The sequence below is a fragment of the Lampetra planeri genome, chromosome 46 (assembly GCF_965212315.1).
Source record: "Lampetra planeri chromosome 46, kcLamPlan1.2.h2, whole genome shotgun sequence".
Classification (NCBI taxonomy): domain Eukaryota; kingdom Metazoa; phylum Chordata; class Hyperoartia; order Petromyzontiformes; family Petromyzontidae; genus Lampetra; species Lampetra planeri.
The window spans coordinates 1,235,586-1,250,702 of NC_136152.1; the positions used below are offsets into that span (position 1 = coordinate 1,235,586).

Genomic DNA, 15,117 nt, shown 5'->3' on the forward strand with positions numbered 1-15,117 from the left:
TAACTCAGACAATTGGTCACTCACTCAGCCGTCTACAGGTTATTTGGTGAACAAGAACCAAGGCTGGATGGCTGAAATGGCGAAAGATGACTGGTGTGGTGTGCGATAAGAGGGTCCCCAGTTTGGTTGAAGGGAAAAGCGTGTAGTGTATAGTGTAGTGTATAGTACAAGACGGTGGTGAGGCTGGTGCTGTTGTATGGTGCCAAGTGCTGGGGCACAAGAAAGAGGGAGGACCAAGCTATAGCAGTCGCAGAGATGGGGATGTTGCGGTGGATGTTGGGCGAGAAATTATGAAGTGAGAGGAAGACTCAGGTGGTAGACATCACAGAGAAGATGAGAGAGAAAAGGCTGGCGTGGTTCGGGCATGTGGAGGTTCAAGTTATGTCAGTGGAAAGAAAGAGAACAAGAGAAAGGCAGAAGAGCTGGGGCGATGTGGTGCGATGGGACACGGTGGCCAGAGGAGCGGAAAGAGAGATGGCGCAGGACAGGGCAGCGTGGAGAAGGTTGGCAAAAACAGCGGACCCCACATGAGTGGGACAAACGGCTGGAAGAATAGAACAAGGAGACATTTTGGGAAATTGTCATTATTCATAGCACAATCATTTAACCGGCCAATCACTCAGCCATAATACAGTCACTCAGCCAATAAGCCAGTCAGCCAATCGCACAGTCACGCAGCCATAAGACAGTAACTCAGCCAGTCAACCAATTACATAGTCACACAGCCAATACGCCAATTAGACAATCACTCAGCCAGCTGTGTGAGCTGGTGGCGGTGAGTGGGTGGGGGTGGGGGAACACGTGTAGTGTCCGCCGGTCCTGCCAGCTCATCGTGTTGGTCAGCGTGCGGTCGCCCCGGGGGTGGGTCTTGGGGCGATTAGGTTGATGCAACCCACACGCGGCGCGCCGGACGCACAACGCCGGCCAACGCTGGGAACCGGTGCCGAGTCAAATTAAGCACAATTTCCTCGGCTGAGCGAACGGCAAGCACTTCTTATCGCCCAGGAAACTTAATTAGAAAGAACAATCATTGCCTGTGAAAGATGGATTTAATGAGAGAAATTCAAACCCTCCCTGCCACCCACCCACGCCAGCTACGGGACCCCCACCGCCTCTCCCCCAGCACGCCACCCCAGCAATTACGGAATGTCGTAATCGCGTTATCGGTGTGAACGTTCAGAGTGAAGCGTTTTTAACCGGCGAGACAAAGCAGTCGGGAAGTGATCGGGTCAGGGCGTCGAGCAATAAGTCTTGATAAAGGGCTGACTTATCAGTATTTTTTTTGTTTAACAACATCGGCTACACACAGGGCTTTTAAAAGAAGTGCTCACTTTCAGCGAACATTGGTTCAATAGAAGCGAACGAACTCTGCACCGGTTTTGACATGCAGTGTCTTATCAGCATGATGCAATGCTGCGTGGGTCTGCTTCCAGATGTTTATCGGCAAGGACCCCTCTCTGTTGGATATGGGTCCGAGTTCGATGCAAAACTATTTAATACACGGCTCAAAGTTACTATTTGCGTAATTTTTTGGCTTCAAATTCGGGTCACGGGTTATTCACGCGGTGTGCTAATAACCACTGCGCCACCGCTCCACACACACACACGAAAGTAAACGCACACTACGGCAGTGATATCTGGAAGTTTGTAAAATGATGTGGATCAACAGCATCGCTTGCACTCGAGTCAGCATCAAGGTGCCCCACACGTTTCTCGCTGCGAGTGGTGACGGCGGTGCCAGGCTAGCTGCACGCTCGCTCTGCCACAACGATACGCGGACGACGCTGTTGATGCATGTAAGAAGAATCATGCATAAAACATGGATTCGCTGACGCTGCTCAACATGCGTTTGCCCTAGAAAGTGTGTGTGTTGGCACAGTGGTGGCCCGTGCGACTCAATTCCCGACCCGTGTGACCTTCCTGCGTGGACTCTGCATGGTTGTCCACTCTCTGCCGTGCGGGCTGCCTCCGGCTTCTCACCTTTCCTGCCAAAGCTAACAAACAAAGACAAAGATCGCCCGTATAGCCTCGAACAGACTGTTAGGGCAAGTGCTGTTAGCGAGCACCTATGAAGGTCGGCACGGCACACGAAGGATTGGATGGCCAACACCACGCCCGACCGCCTTTGTCTCCCCAGTGAAAATGTTTACACACCACACCAGGTACTCATTTGAGGTTGAGTCGACCTAGGGGGGAGGCCCAGGATCGGTTCAGATATTCGTCAATGGTGTTGGTCGTGAGCGGGAATCGAACTCGGGTCGCCGGGTTCGTAACGCAGCGTGCTAACCGCGACAAAGACCCTCCCGTGTAGCCTTAACAGACTGCTGGGGCAAGTGCTGTTAGCGAGCACCTATTAAGGCCTGCACGGCACACAAGGGGTGGGTGGCCAGCACCACGCCCAGCCGCTCCACATACCACACATATAGCCTATACCACTCAACACACACACGCAGGAAACTAGTCAGGAACCATGACTGTATGGCCAATGGACAATCAATTACAAAAGTGATGGTTTATTTATGATGGACTATTCCATTGTGTGCTGTTGGGGGAGGGGATGATGGTTGGTGTCCATGCACCAACCATCACCCCCTCGGGTTAAACGACACAATATTTGACGATACGATATTAACGTTGACCCCATCGCATCGTTAATGTATTTTCGCAGTGCCGTTGGATTGTAGCCATTGCTCCGCTGTACTTCCAGTGAGAGTTGAAGCTTTGCTATGTTGTTCAAATCATTCCAAGTTTCATCTGCAACGCTCATAATGCAACAGCCTACTGTCAGTCACGCAATCTGTCAAGCGTATAACACACACGAAGCTGCTCGTCACACAATGTGTCACGCGTATAACACACACGAAGCTACTAATGACACAATGTGTCACGCGTATAACGCAGACGAAGCTGCTGGTCACACTCTTTTCACGCTCACGCCGTCAGTCACGCAATTAATTATTAACGATGTCGATCAATTGCGGAAGTGACGACGTCACACGTAACCGGCAATAAATCGATACAATTGAAATGCCTTTGTTGGTGTTGCAAAGCGTGAAAGTTCACGGACGATCGCTGTCGTTTTATCGCTTGAAGCATTGCATTCGTTACGTCCTTGACATTTTGTCAGGAAATGAAAAAGTACATTAATATTTTATCAAAATTCATCGAGCGACGATCAACCACCACCATCAGACCAAATATATCTACGGCCAAAAAAGAACGGCGAGGACGATTGTGTCATGATGGAACGCTGTATCGCAGTCACAAAACACGAGACGCAGACAATACGCCTCCGTCCCATACGTGTCGCTCCACATAAAGAGGATTCTTTTTAAATCCTTTATATTAAGTTCAATTGCTTGCTTGCGCGCTTACGACCGTGCAAATCTTTCGGTCGTTTTTTAACCCACTTCCCGTGATCCAATCGAGCTGACATTTTGCACACAGACTCGTTGTGCGTGACAATTTCTTTTCGTGAAAATTTTTTCCCAAAATGTTACACTTTTTAGGTACATTTTTGTTATATTTAATTACCAATTGCTTAATGGTGGCAGGCAATCATCTGACCCATAGGTGGCAGCCATCTCAAGCCAGAGGACGAGAGGAATCTAGCCGCCCGTTTCAAAGACCAATGTGGGCTGGGTTGTGGCCCATTGAACACGCATATAAAGGATTTATAGTGAAAAACTTTGTTTTTACGGGTTAATTTTTTTTACTCATCTCATCAGCTGCGCTACCTGCTGGGATGGCATCGCATGACCAGCAGTGGTTCAACGCAAGTTAAAATGTGGACCCGTTTCGACAGCCACCGTCTCATCGGCAGTCAGGCTTTGCCTGAACCAATGTTTGGGTAAACTGCCAGATGTTTGTTGGCAAGGGCCCTCTCTGGTTAACATTTGACACAAAATTCTACAATAAATAGCACAATATAATCATTGTGCCTTCGTTGTGGAGAATATAAGTAATATAACACAGCAGGTATAACATCTTCTTCCCATGTGTCTCTCTACAGGAACTATACTTTTGTTTCTGTCAAATAACCTGGGTCTTCCATCTCTGTGTGAGCCACCAACCCCAAATAACCACCACCCCACCACCCTCAATCGTTCCAGACGTTGGAAATGCCAGCGTGGGTTCATAATGGCCATCCCTAGGTACCCTGGTAATTCCCTTATCCACGAACCTCACTCCCCATACCCTATTAGCTACCCTAATTGTACCACTCATAACCCTTGTAAAGCGCCTTGGATAAAATATAAGATGTTGAACTTCTTTCGCACCGTACGTATCCAACCGTTGCTTAATCGGCAGTGCGGCATGGAGGTGGCCCGGACTTTGTGGGCACTTAAACGAGAACTTTGACAACCACGGAGAGGCGTTGGGTAGCACATGGCCATTGTGACAACACCCGAGATGGGTTTACAGTCCAGAGGGAAACTGCAAACTGACCATGACATCAGCAGCAGCAGTTGTAGAGTCATCAGCACTATTTTACTTATCATCATCAGCAACAGTAGCAGCAGTAATGGAATCTTCAGGAGGATTTAATTATCATTGCTCTCGGCAGCAGTTAAATTATCAGCAGCAGCAGTGTTTGTTGCAGAATTAAGTCATCAGTAGCAGTAGTATTTGTTTAACAGTAATCAACAGCAGAATCATCATTTTCAGTATCATCAGCAGCAGCCGCAGTATCAAAATCAGCAGCAGTAATAATTGTATAATAGTAATGAGAAGCAACAGCAGAATAATTATTATCAGAAACAGTGGCAGAAGTAGCAGTACCATCATCAATCGTAGAAGGAAACTCCCAGTGCCATCATCATGAAAATCATCAGGAGCATCATCATCATCAGCAGCATCATATGACTCTAACAGGAGCAGTCGTAACCACATCATCAACAGCAACTCCCTTTCCTTCAGCAGAAGCAGTGGAATGAATCAGCATCCGCATGTGACAAGAGCATCCGTACAGCGCTTGTGTCAGGCTAGATGCACACAACACCCTCTGGACAATCATAAGTACAAAGGCCGCACCTAGATCTGGTCGTGAGAGTTATGGGAGATTCAGGGAGAGTGGATAAAGTGTAAGGGAGAGCAGAGTGGATGGACAGTGAGGAGCGGAGAGTACAGAGGGGAGTGAAAAGAGTTGAGGTAGAGGAGATGGGAGTGGAGAGTGGAGTGGAGGGGAGAGTGGAGGGGAGGGAGAATAGAGTGGAGGGAGAATAGAGTGGAGGGAGTGGAGAGTGGAGGGAGTGGAGAGAGAGTGGAGGGAGTGGAGGGAGAACAGAGTGGAGGGAGAGGAGAGTGGAGGGAGTGGAGGGAGAATAGAGAGGAGGGAGTGGAGGGAGTGGAGGGAGAGGAGAGTGGAGGGAGAGTAGAGTGGAGGGAGATGAGAATGGAAGGAGACGCGGGGCCCCCCTGTACAGGTGTCGAACCCTCCTCACCTGTTGAGTCTGATGGCGAATGCGCGCAGCTCCCCTGCTGCGGCTGCCATTGCGAGCGGAGCGCTGCGAGCGGGCGCGGCCAACTCCGACTGCTCCCCTCCTCCTCCCTCCCCTCGTACACACACACACTCCCTCTATAGACCAGACTCTCTGTACACTCTGCAGTCTTCTCCTCACTCCCTCTATAGACCAGACTCTGTGCACACACTCTGCAGTCGGCTATCCACTCCCTCTATAGACCAGACTCTCTTTCCCTCTCTCTCCGGCTCCTCCTCCCTCCCCTCGTACACACACACACCCTCTATAGATCAGACTCTGTGCACACACACTCTGCAGTCGACTATCCACAAACCTCTAGACCAGACTCTCTCTCTCTGCGCACACTCTCCCCGCACTCCCCTCTCTGCACGCCCTTGCCGCCACACACCCTCTCTCCCCCCCGTCTCTACCTACTCTCTACACTCTCCACAACACTCTCCTCTCTCTCTGTTCACACTTCCACGCCCTCCCTCGACACCCCCCTCTCTCTCTCCTATCCTCTGCGCTCTCTCCTCTCTCTCCGCATCCCCCCTCTGCTCTCTCCTGCTCGGGCTACGTTCGCCATCCACTCTCTCTTCCTCCAGGCTCCATCTCCACTCCACACCGCACTCTCCACTCTCTCGCCACGATCCTCCCTCTGCTCTGCGCTCCGCACGCTCCGCACGCTCCGTACGCCCCCCCCCCTCTCTCTTTAATCCACCCTAGTTCACTCCCTTTTTTTTACGATCAGTGGAAACAAGAAGATGCTCGGTTGTAGTCGGCACTTTGCTTCGTTCATCATTTCGTTTTTTATGCTTTTCTTTATGTGCCCCCGTCTTTTTAAATGAAAGATTTCACAAAAGATGTCACGCTCTGCTCTCCTCCTTCTTACCCCTTCCCTCCTTCTCTCTCTACCCCCTCTCTCTCTACCCCCTCTCTCTCTACCCCCCCCCCCTTCTCTCTCTACCCCCTCTCTCCCTACTCCATGTCTGTTCCTCCTGTTTTCTATGTAATATTTGTAACAAAAAAAATACTACGATAAGTGCTGCATCTGCACCCAGCCCTCTCTCTCTTTTTCTCTTTTTGTTTCTCTTGTATCTCCACTACACTCCGCATGTCCCTCTCTCTTACCTCTTTCAGTTAAATCTCTCTGGTCTCGGTCTGCCAAACCCTCTCTCAATCCCCTGCCTCTCCACACGCTCACCTCTCTCTCTTTTTTATGATCAGAGGAATCAAGAAGATGCTCGGTGTAGTCGGCACTTTGCTTCGTTCATCATTTCGGTTTATTTTTCAATGCTTTGCTTAATGTACCCCCCCACCCCTTTTTAAATGAAAGATTCCACAAAAGATGTCACGCTCTGCTCTCCTCCTTCTTACCCCTTCCCTCTCTCTCTGTACCCCCCCTCTCTCTCCTCTATGTCTATGCTCCCCCTGTTTTCTATGTAATTTGTGTTAAACTACGACAAGCATCTGCACCCAGCCCTTCTCGCAGTCCTACGGCCTCCGACGGTAGCTCAAATCTCCCGACTCTTCAATACATTGTGTATACCTTCACACTCCGCATTCTCCACAGTCTCTTACCCCACTTCCCTGTCTCTCTCCCTTGTCTCTCTCTCTGTATGCTGTTTACCCCCCCCAACACACTCTCTCTGTATGCCCTGTTTACCCCCCCAACACACTCTCTCTGTATGCTGTTTACCCCCCCAACACACTCTCTCTGTATGCTTTGTTTACCCCCCCAACACACTCTCTCTGTATGCCCTGTTTACCCCCCCCAACACACTCTCTCTGTATGCCCTGTTTACCCCCCCCAACACACTCTCTCTGTATGCTGTTTACCCCCCCAACACACTCTCTCTGTATGCTTTGTTTACCCCCCCCAACACACTCTCTCTGTATGCTTTGTTTACCCCCCCAACACACTCTCTCTGTATGCCCTGTTTACCCCCCCCAACACACTCTCTCTGTATGCCCTGTTTACCCCCCCAACACACTCTCTCTGTATGCCCTGTTTACCCCCCCCAACACACTCTCTCTGTATGCCCTGTTTACCCCCCCCAACACACTCTCTCTGTATGCTGTTTACCCCCCCAACACACTCTCTCTGTATGCTGTTTACCCCCCCAACACACTCTCTCTGTATGCCCTGTTTACCCCCCCAACACACTCTCTCTGTATGCTTTGTTTACCCCCCCAACACACTCTCTCTGTATGCTGTTTACCCCCCCAACACACTCTCTCTGTATGCTGTTTACCCCCCCAACACACTCTCTCTGTATGCCCTGTTTACCCCCCCAACACACTCTCTCTGTATGCTTTGTTTACCCCCCCAACACACTCTCTCTGTATGCCCTGTTTACCCCCCCCCAACACACTCTCTCTGTATGTTTTGTTTACCCCCCCAACACACTCTCTCTGTATGCTTTGTTTACCCCCCCAACACACTCTCTCTGTATGCTTTGTTTACCCCCCCAACACACTCTCTCTGTATGCCCTGTTTACCCCCCCAACACACTCTCTCTCAGCACCCTCACTACCTCTCCACTCTCTTAGCTCCCTCTGCCCACGGTCTGTCTCTCTCACGCTCCCCCTCCACTCTCTCTCTGCTGGAACACAGACCGCGTGTTGTTCTCCGACAGAGAGCGGAGGAGAGACGCATTCGCACGCATTTTTTTTAACAAACAAAAAAAACCGTAACTAATCACACGAGCACGCGTGGGTCACGTGCGGGGAGGTGCTTATTTGACCATACTTCACCACGCGGGTCAATGAGGGCCAGTAAAGGCACGATGAGCGCAGGCATCAGTCGCATACACGAAGCTCTTTGGGGCCGTCCATAAATGACGTCACGCGATTTTAGACGATTTTTGACCCCCCCCCCCTTCGTCACACGGCGTCACAAAAAATTCAGACCCCCCCTCAAATATGACGTCACAAAACTGCCCCCCCCCCCAAAAACCATACTTCAAATCGCTTTAAACTATTGTCATTGTAGTGCGTGTGTTATGTGGCGCTGCACTGTGATGTTGTAGGATAAAACATTTATTAAAAAGTCTATTTAATTAAGTAGAACGTGTTGTCTATATTTATTTAAAGTTGCGCATTTTGATGTGACGTCACATTTCTCAAACTCCCCCCCTGTCGTCACACATCGTCACAAATGTCTGAACCCCCCCTAGGTGCGTGACGTCATTTATGGACGGCCCCTTTTTGACAGACGTACAGTATGGGCGGATCAGCAATACTACAACAGCAGCAACCAATCAATACAAAACATCGATAGGAGTGCAAAAATGGAGAAAATGCTTAGCAAGTCGCTACATATAAATACATCTATTATATATGGAAATACAGCACACGCATATGGTTATTGTAAAGTCACGTAGGTATAAAAGAAAATAAATGACGACGTTTCGGGCGCAACAGAAGCGTCCATCATGAGGTGGGAAAGCATGACGGACGCTTGTGTTTTGCCCGAAACGTCGTCATTTATTTTATTTTGCTACCTACGTGACTTTACCGAAAGAACCAAAGAGCATGGATTCCTGCAGTCACGAAAGCTTCAAATCACGATGGTTATTGTGTTCCGACTTACGAACGGGACCCAGGAACGAATTGGCTTCGTAAATGGAGGACTGCCCGTACATTTGCAATATAGGTTTAACATGTAGGCTTTCGCAACCAATATCATCCACAATATAGGTTTTTTTGGGGCTAGATCGCGTAAATAGAACATGCTAGTTGTACTTACCGGCGAAACGTCGTGCTCAGATTGTAATTGTTGTGGATTTGCTCTCCAACACACCGGCGTGCTGTACTAGTGACGAATTGGCATGATCTGTTTACGTGACAAACCTTAATAATTGGCTGTGTCGGGTGGTTACAGGTTTAACGACACATTTATATATTTACGCGATCTTCCAAAAAACAACCCCTGTATTATGAAATAGATGTATCGGCGCTTCTTCTCTGCTATGAACCACGCGTAGCACCATCATCCTACAACACCCGCTATCACGGCCGTAGCCATGGAGTCAACATTGGGGATGACCAAATTTTCCAGGGGGTCTGGGCCCCCCCCCCCCCCAGAAAAAATAAATCTAAATTTGAAAACTAATTTCCTGCCATTTTCTGCCTAAAATATGAAAAAAATTCACTAACACACAGGATGGACTTTTTATTAAATTTTTACAATAATGTCTAATAGTGTATTGTATCACATTGCTCTGTTTTTTCTCTTTTACCTTTTCTTGTTTCATTGTATGTAATGGCAGAGATTATGGATGAATAAAGTATAAGCATAACCACAATCATAAATATAAGTCTATTTTATAGCAATATATTGGGGGGGGGGGGGGGGGGCATTTTAAGCATATTTGAATATTGGGAGAGGATGTGTCGTTTTATTTTTATTATTTTATTATTTCCCTTCTACGTGACTTTACCGAAAGAACCAAGAAGATGAATCTCTGTGTGAGTCTATGGGTCTCTGTGAGTGTATGGTGCGGTTGGCTATGTAGGGTGCAAAGGAAGTTCAACATCCGTGTGAATCTATAGATGTTGATGCAGAGCATAATCTGTAATTTCACTCCTACTGTTGTGGAGTGACTCATGCAGACAGCTCTGGCTGCAGAGTTTGGTGGTACATGTTGTTTATGTCGTTTATTGTGAAAATTCGGTCACAGTTCCTATGACCTGCACTGTTTCATTGCTTTTGTGGCTTTATTTTGGTGATTTTCGAAAAGTTTTTTTGGTTTGGCCATGTTTGTTGTAGTACAGAGTTAGACTGATGACCTTAATCTCAGTTGTCTTGTGGTTGTTGTTGTTTGAGTTGCATCCCACTGGGATATTTGCACAGGGTTGGTGTACGGTGATTTTTCTGCAATATTTTGCTGTCTTTTCTTGGATTTTCTGTTTGCACATAGTCACTTTAAGATTCATCTTCTCACTTTAAGATGTTTTCTTGTTCATGTTTTTGTTTGTTGCGGTTGCACCCGATTCAAGAGCCGAATGGCTCACAGGGCTATACCTAATAAATGAACTTTGAACTTTGAACTTTGAAGTATTAACCAGGCCGGCCTGCCGGAATCGAACCACGAACCAATGGAACTTGCTGGGGAAAGTACCGTGGGGCCGTGCCCACTGTCCCAGTACAAAGGTCTTGTATCGCCATCTAGTGGTCGAGCGAAATCAATGCACCGTGGTCTCCAATCATCCCATATTGAGCAGTGGATTAATCACGGCTGGTGATATTGATGGTGGCTAACAATGCTATCGTAACATGCGTGTAAAAAAGCATGCATGGAATCGCGCAAGTAAAAAAAGAGTTACGTTTTACTCCGCAGTACAGCGCGGTGCAAATTATTTGCGGGCGATTTATTTACTGAGCGAATCGAAACGTCGATTCCAATACGAACGATCCTCGGCGCGTATCGCTGAACGTGAGAAATTAACCTCAAGAAATTGATGAATGACGATGTCCAAACTCCGCCCCCCATAAGGTGGGGCCACGCTAAGCCCCGCCTAAAAGGAGAAGACTAATGGACAAGCCCCGCCTATAAAGGGAGAGGCATTGAAAAGCCCCGCCTATAAGGAGAGGAATTCTACCCACACGAGCTACGCCAAGCCACGCCTACAAGGGGAGGAGCCCTACAGAGCCCCCGCCCACCTGGTGGGAGGAGTTAAGGCTTGCGGTCACGTGGTCCCGTCCTTCTTCCCTCAGCCGCCATGGAAGCGAGTCGCGCAGCCCCCATCAAGCTCGCCAGGGTAAGTCTCCCGAATCGCCTCTCGCGCGGCGGGGGGACCCCTTCTGTTGCGCGGAGGGGGAGGGTTACCCCCTTGCGTGCAGGGGTCACCCCGAGCGCGATGGGGTTCTCGCCGTTAGAACACGAGCGGCTGTTGAGGCGTCGCGTGGCGGAGGCCATGTGCGTGCGGCCTAGTGCAGGCTTCAGGCGGGGCGCTGCCAGAGGCCGGCCGTAATCTCTCCCACTGTTCTCAATCTGTTGACTCCCTCATCGTCTACACGCGCTCACCTCGATATACTCTCGCTAGCTGCTCTTCTTAGGCGCTCGCTCATGTCACGCACGGTTTACTCGAGACTCGACGCGCGGCTCGACTGAATCGCACGGCTTTACCCGCGTATCTCGCGCAAACGTTTCAATTGTATCGTGTCCCGTCTCGCGTTACCCTCCAAGCATGGTTTATCGCTAAAGTGTTAGGTTCTTCTCGATTAAATTCACGTTTCACTTATTTCATATTAATAATAAAAAAAATCTCGTTTACTTTGTATGGTTTCTTCACTCACCCTTCAATCAACATCCATCTTACCTCTAATACAAATGTTTTTTTCTTATTGCCGTTCCCCGTCTCGCTCACATCTCTTATCATATCTTCTATGAAACTCTTATATCGCCCCCACCACTCTCTGCCTCCGCAATGGGAGCTCCCCTACTGTCGGGATTTCATTTGTTGGTCCCGATTTAAGTGGCATCAGTTGTTTAAGTCCATTGGAGACCGGGGCTCAATTCAAATTGTCACGGTGTTCTCCCTAAACAGTTACAATCGCAGTGTAATTGAAATGCTGTAATTGTTAGTGTATTATAATTGCGACTCCAGGTCTGGTCCACGGTTTGGTCGCAGGTTTTAGTGTGTAAGTCCCTAGTTGGGTCGTTAATCTTTGGGTTTAGCTCCGAGTTTTATTCTCGGGGTTACTTCTGCGGGGATGTTGGGCCCCGTTTAATCCCGTGTTTAGGGTCCCGGTTTGATGCCGGGGAGTTGTGATGGGGGCCGCGTTCACAAATCTCTCTGCGTCTCGTTTCAGGTGACCAAGGTGCTCGGCAGGACCGGCTCCCAAGGCCAGTGCACACAGGTAAAGGGGTGGGAGGGGGCATCTGGCAAGGGGATGCGTGGATAATGGGGAATCGGTGAAGGGGATACCTTGGAGGGACACGCGTTGGGCCGATGTGTTGTTTCGAGAAGACTTATTTTTGTGGATAGATACATGGAGCCATTGCTTCACTGTTTTCTTCACAACGACGCAAATGCAGATTTAGTTTTTTGTTTACTTCTGTCCTTGTGTTTAACATGTTTGTTAAATTGAGCATGGTTATAAGGTTATAAGAACCTGGGGAAATTTCGGATTCAACCTCTGGCTTTGGAGCCGCATGCATTGTAGCTCTTGAAATATCGAGTTTTTTTTACCGAATTCGACAAAAATGGCTCTAGTTATTTCGGTTTGCGACCCCTGTGACCTAGACTAAATGGCAAGCGTGTGTTTTATAAACCTAGGTTAGGAAAACAACTGACACGCGTGATCGTGACGATGTCCCCCTTCCTGCAGGTGCGCGTGGAGTTCATGGACGACAGCAACCGCTCGATCATCCGGAACGTGAAGGGGCCGGTGCGCGAGGGCGATGTGCTCACCCTGCTCGAGTCGGAGCGCGAGGCGCGCCGCCTGCGCTAGGAGCAGCGCCGGGGCCACTGCGTGTACGTGCCGTGGGAATTGTGCGTGTGTGTGTGTGGTGTAGCGGTTAGCGCGCTGCGCTATGAACCTGGCGACCCGAGTTCGATTCCTGCTCATGGCCAACATCAGTGATCATTAATCTCAACCGGTCTTGGGCCTCCCCTAGTTTGACCCAGCCTCGCATGAGTACCTGGTGTAAAAACTTTGCCACTGGGGAGACAAAGGCGGCCAGACGTGGTGCTGGCCACCCTCCCCCTCCTGTGCTGTTCTGGCCTTTATTGGTGCTTGCCAATAGCATTTGCCTCAACAGTTTGTTAAGGCTATACGGGGGATCTTTGTCTTTGGAAGCAAGTTGACACAGTCGGGGGTACAGCTGGTGCATCTACCAGTCATCTCAGCCAACCCATGGCACCTGGGTCTGTCCCGAGACCTGTCAGCGACCCTTCGACACTTCACGTGGCCATGAAGTGCACCTGGTGAAGTATAGTAGTGGGAATGTAGTGGGCTGTTGAGCATTGTGTGAATGCAATTAGGGTTTGGAGTGTTAAGAGTTTAAATGTGTCTGGGTGTGGTGAGCATTGTCGTGGTTTGTGGGGAGTGGGTTTTTGGTGAGCATTCCATGTGGTAGTGTGGTGAAGAGTGGTGTAATCTGTGTGTGTGGGCATGTGCTGAAAATAGTGGAGTTATTTGGGAGTGTGGGTGTGCTTTATTGAGCCATATGTATGTACCTCTACGTGTGGGTATGTATGTTTGATTTTGTGCGAGTATACCGGCACATGGGGGAAGAGGGATAGGTGCAGTTGTGAACACTAAAGTGCACGTCCCTATGTACTCTGCGTGTGTGTGTGTGGGGTTCGTATGATAGGTGCATATTGTGGAGATGTCAATTTGTGTGTACAGGGTTATGGACTTTTGCAGAGGGCAGTGCAGCAAAATCCATTGCAGAATTCTTACACCCCAAGGTGTGATGTTATTGTGCCTTCACCCAATGCTAACGCCGGTTCCTCACTCTCTTCTGCTGTAGGAGGTGACATGATGGAGGAGCCAAAGTCATCGGCAGAAGCATCAGCTGAGCGCCTCCTATGTTGCCCTAATAAGCAGGCCCTGCCCCTGTGTTCCATGACTCGTGTTGTACAATAAAGAGGTCCCCTTCCATGTGGGAGTGACCCTGCGTTGTCATTTCATTAATAAAATGTGATGGATGTTGATAACGTTGGTGACATTTGCACGTGTGGTGTTTGCCACCCAAGGGATGGTGTGTGTTGATTTAAAGCTGGCGTTGCGTGACGTTTGCTCTTTGATTGGCTGCCAAATGGCGGGCCCGTGGCTCAATACGACTCCGTTCTTTTTGTGCTACAGCGTTTGTCACTGCCATGGAACGCCAAGTTCTCAAGCTGGCATCTTTGTCACAACCCCTTTCCCAACATTGCAGAACTTTCTCAAGCTTTCACCTTTGATAATGAGCCCAAACTGTATTTTGCTTTGGGTTTTAATTAGACCTCTCTTTTTGAACATCTTTATCTTCTCTCCCAATTTTCTCTGCTGCATATACCCACGTCTCAGTCTTGCGTCAGTGTTTGGGTGTGTATCAACAGATTTAAATTCCATGACCTGGATCGTACCGCTGTTAAGATATTTATGAATGGATTTGTCCTTTTGTGGCATGTTGATAGTGTGACTTGGTGGAGGGTTGAGAAATTGACAACTGAATTATACATTAGGAGGCCAATTGCAAATTTTTATTAAGTGTCATGATCCCGAGGAAGGTTTTGAAAATGATTGTGAATGTAGCGGCCTCTTGGCTGCAAGGATCACGAGCTCCAGAATTCTTGCGCAGCTCCCTCCACCCTGTCCAACTTAATCTTCGTGTCTCAACGACGCCACTTCGTCGGAAATGGCATGGTTCTACATAAACCCACCTGCTTCAAACATTGGCACTCGCCATAAAGTGACCAAAACCACATGTACTGAAATGTAAAAAAAATTCCAGCAAGTGTAAGTAGTGTCTTTTCTGCTGGGTGAGGTAACGCTTTAGGCCTCTGAAGGTTTGCTGGCAGGTCATGAGACAACCCCACATGTTTTGGGATTGCAGACGTACCACCTGCACATCTTGCCGTCGTTTAGCTTTCAACCTGCATTATTGGCAGCATCCTGCATGAACTGCCTCCACAGGCCGATCTGCTGGTACCAATT

At 48.9% G+C, this 15,117-nt stretch overlaps 2 protein-coding genes across 2 annotated transcripts in view; one reads left to right on the forward strand and one right to left on the reverse strand.

The window, feature by feature from the left end:
* LOC144733295 (dedicator of cytokinesis protein 7-like) overlaps positions 1-6,096 on the reverse strand; it is a 78,915-nt gene extending 72,819 nt beyond the window's left edge. The window contains exon 1 of the mRNA XM_078615122.1: positions 5,445-6,096. Within this exon, the coding sequence (XP_078471248.1) occupies positions 5,445-5,494 (50 nt within the window). The 5' untranslated portion in view covers positions 5,495-6,096. The remainder of the gene's footprint in view (positions 1-5,444) is intronic.
* A 4,933-nt stretch (positions 6,097-11,029) lies between these two features.
* Positions 11,030-14,139, forward strand: RPS28 (ribosomal protein S28). The gene is made up of 4 exons (XM_078615127.1): positions 11,030-11,228; positions 12,283-12,330; positions 12,802-12,947; positions 13,949-14,139. Exons 1-3 carry the CDS (start codon positions 11,190-11,192, stop codon positions 12,922-12,924), a joined length of 210 nt encoding a protein of 69 aa, XP_078471253.1. The 5' UTR covers positions 11,030-11,189; the 3' UTR covers positions 12,925-12,947; positions 13,949-14,139.
* Positions 14,140-15,117: the final 978 nt, after the last annotated feature.

What these genes read in the sequence shown, in the direction of transcription:
- RPS28 (XM_078615127.1), top strand. Translation starts at nt 11,190, where the DNA reads ATGGAAGCGAGTCGCGCAGCCCCCATCAAGCTCGCCAGG. An exon ending in CCCCCATCAAGCTCGCCAGG is followed by an intron (nt 11,229 to 12,282) that starts GTAAGTCTCCCG and finishes GTCTCGTTTCAG; the next exon opens with GTGACCAAGGTGCTCGGCAG. An exon ending in CCCAAGGCCAGTGCACACAG is followed by an intron (nt 12,331 to 12,801) that starts GTAAAGGGGTGG and finishes CCCTTCCTGCAG; the next exon opens with GTGCGCGTGGAGTTCATGGA.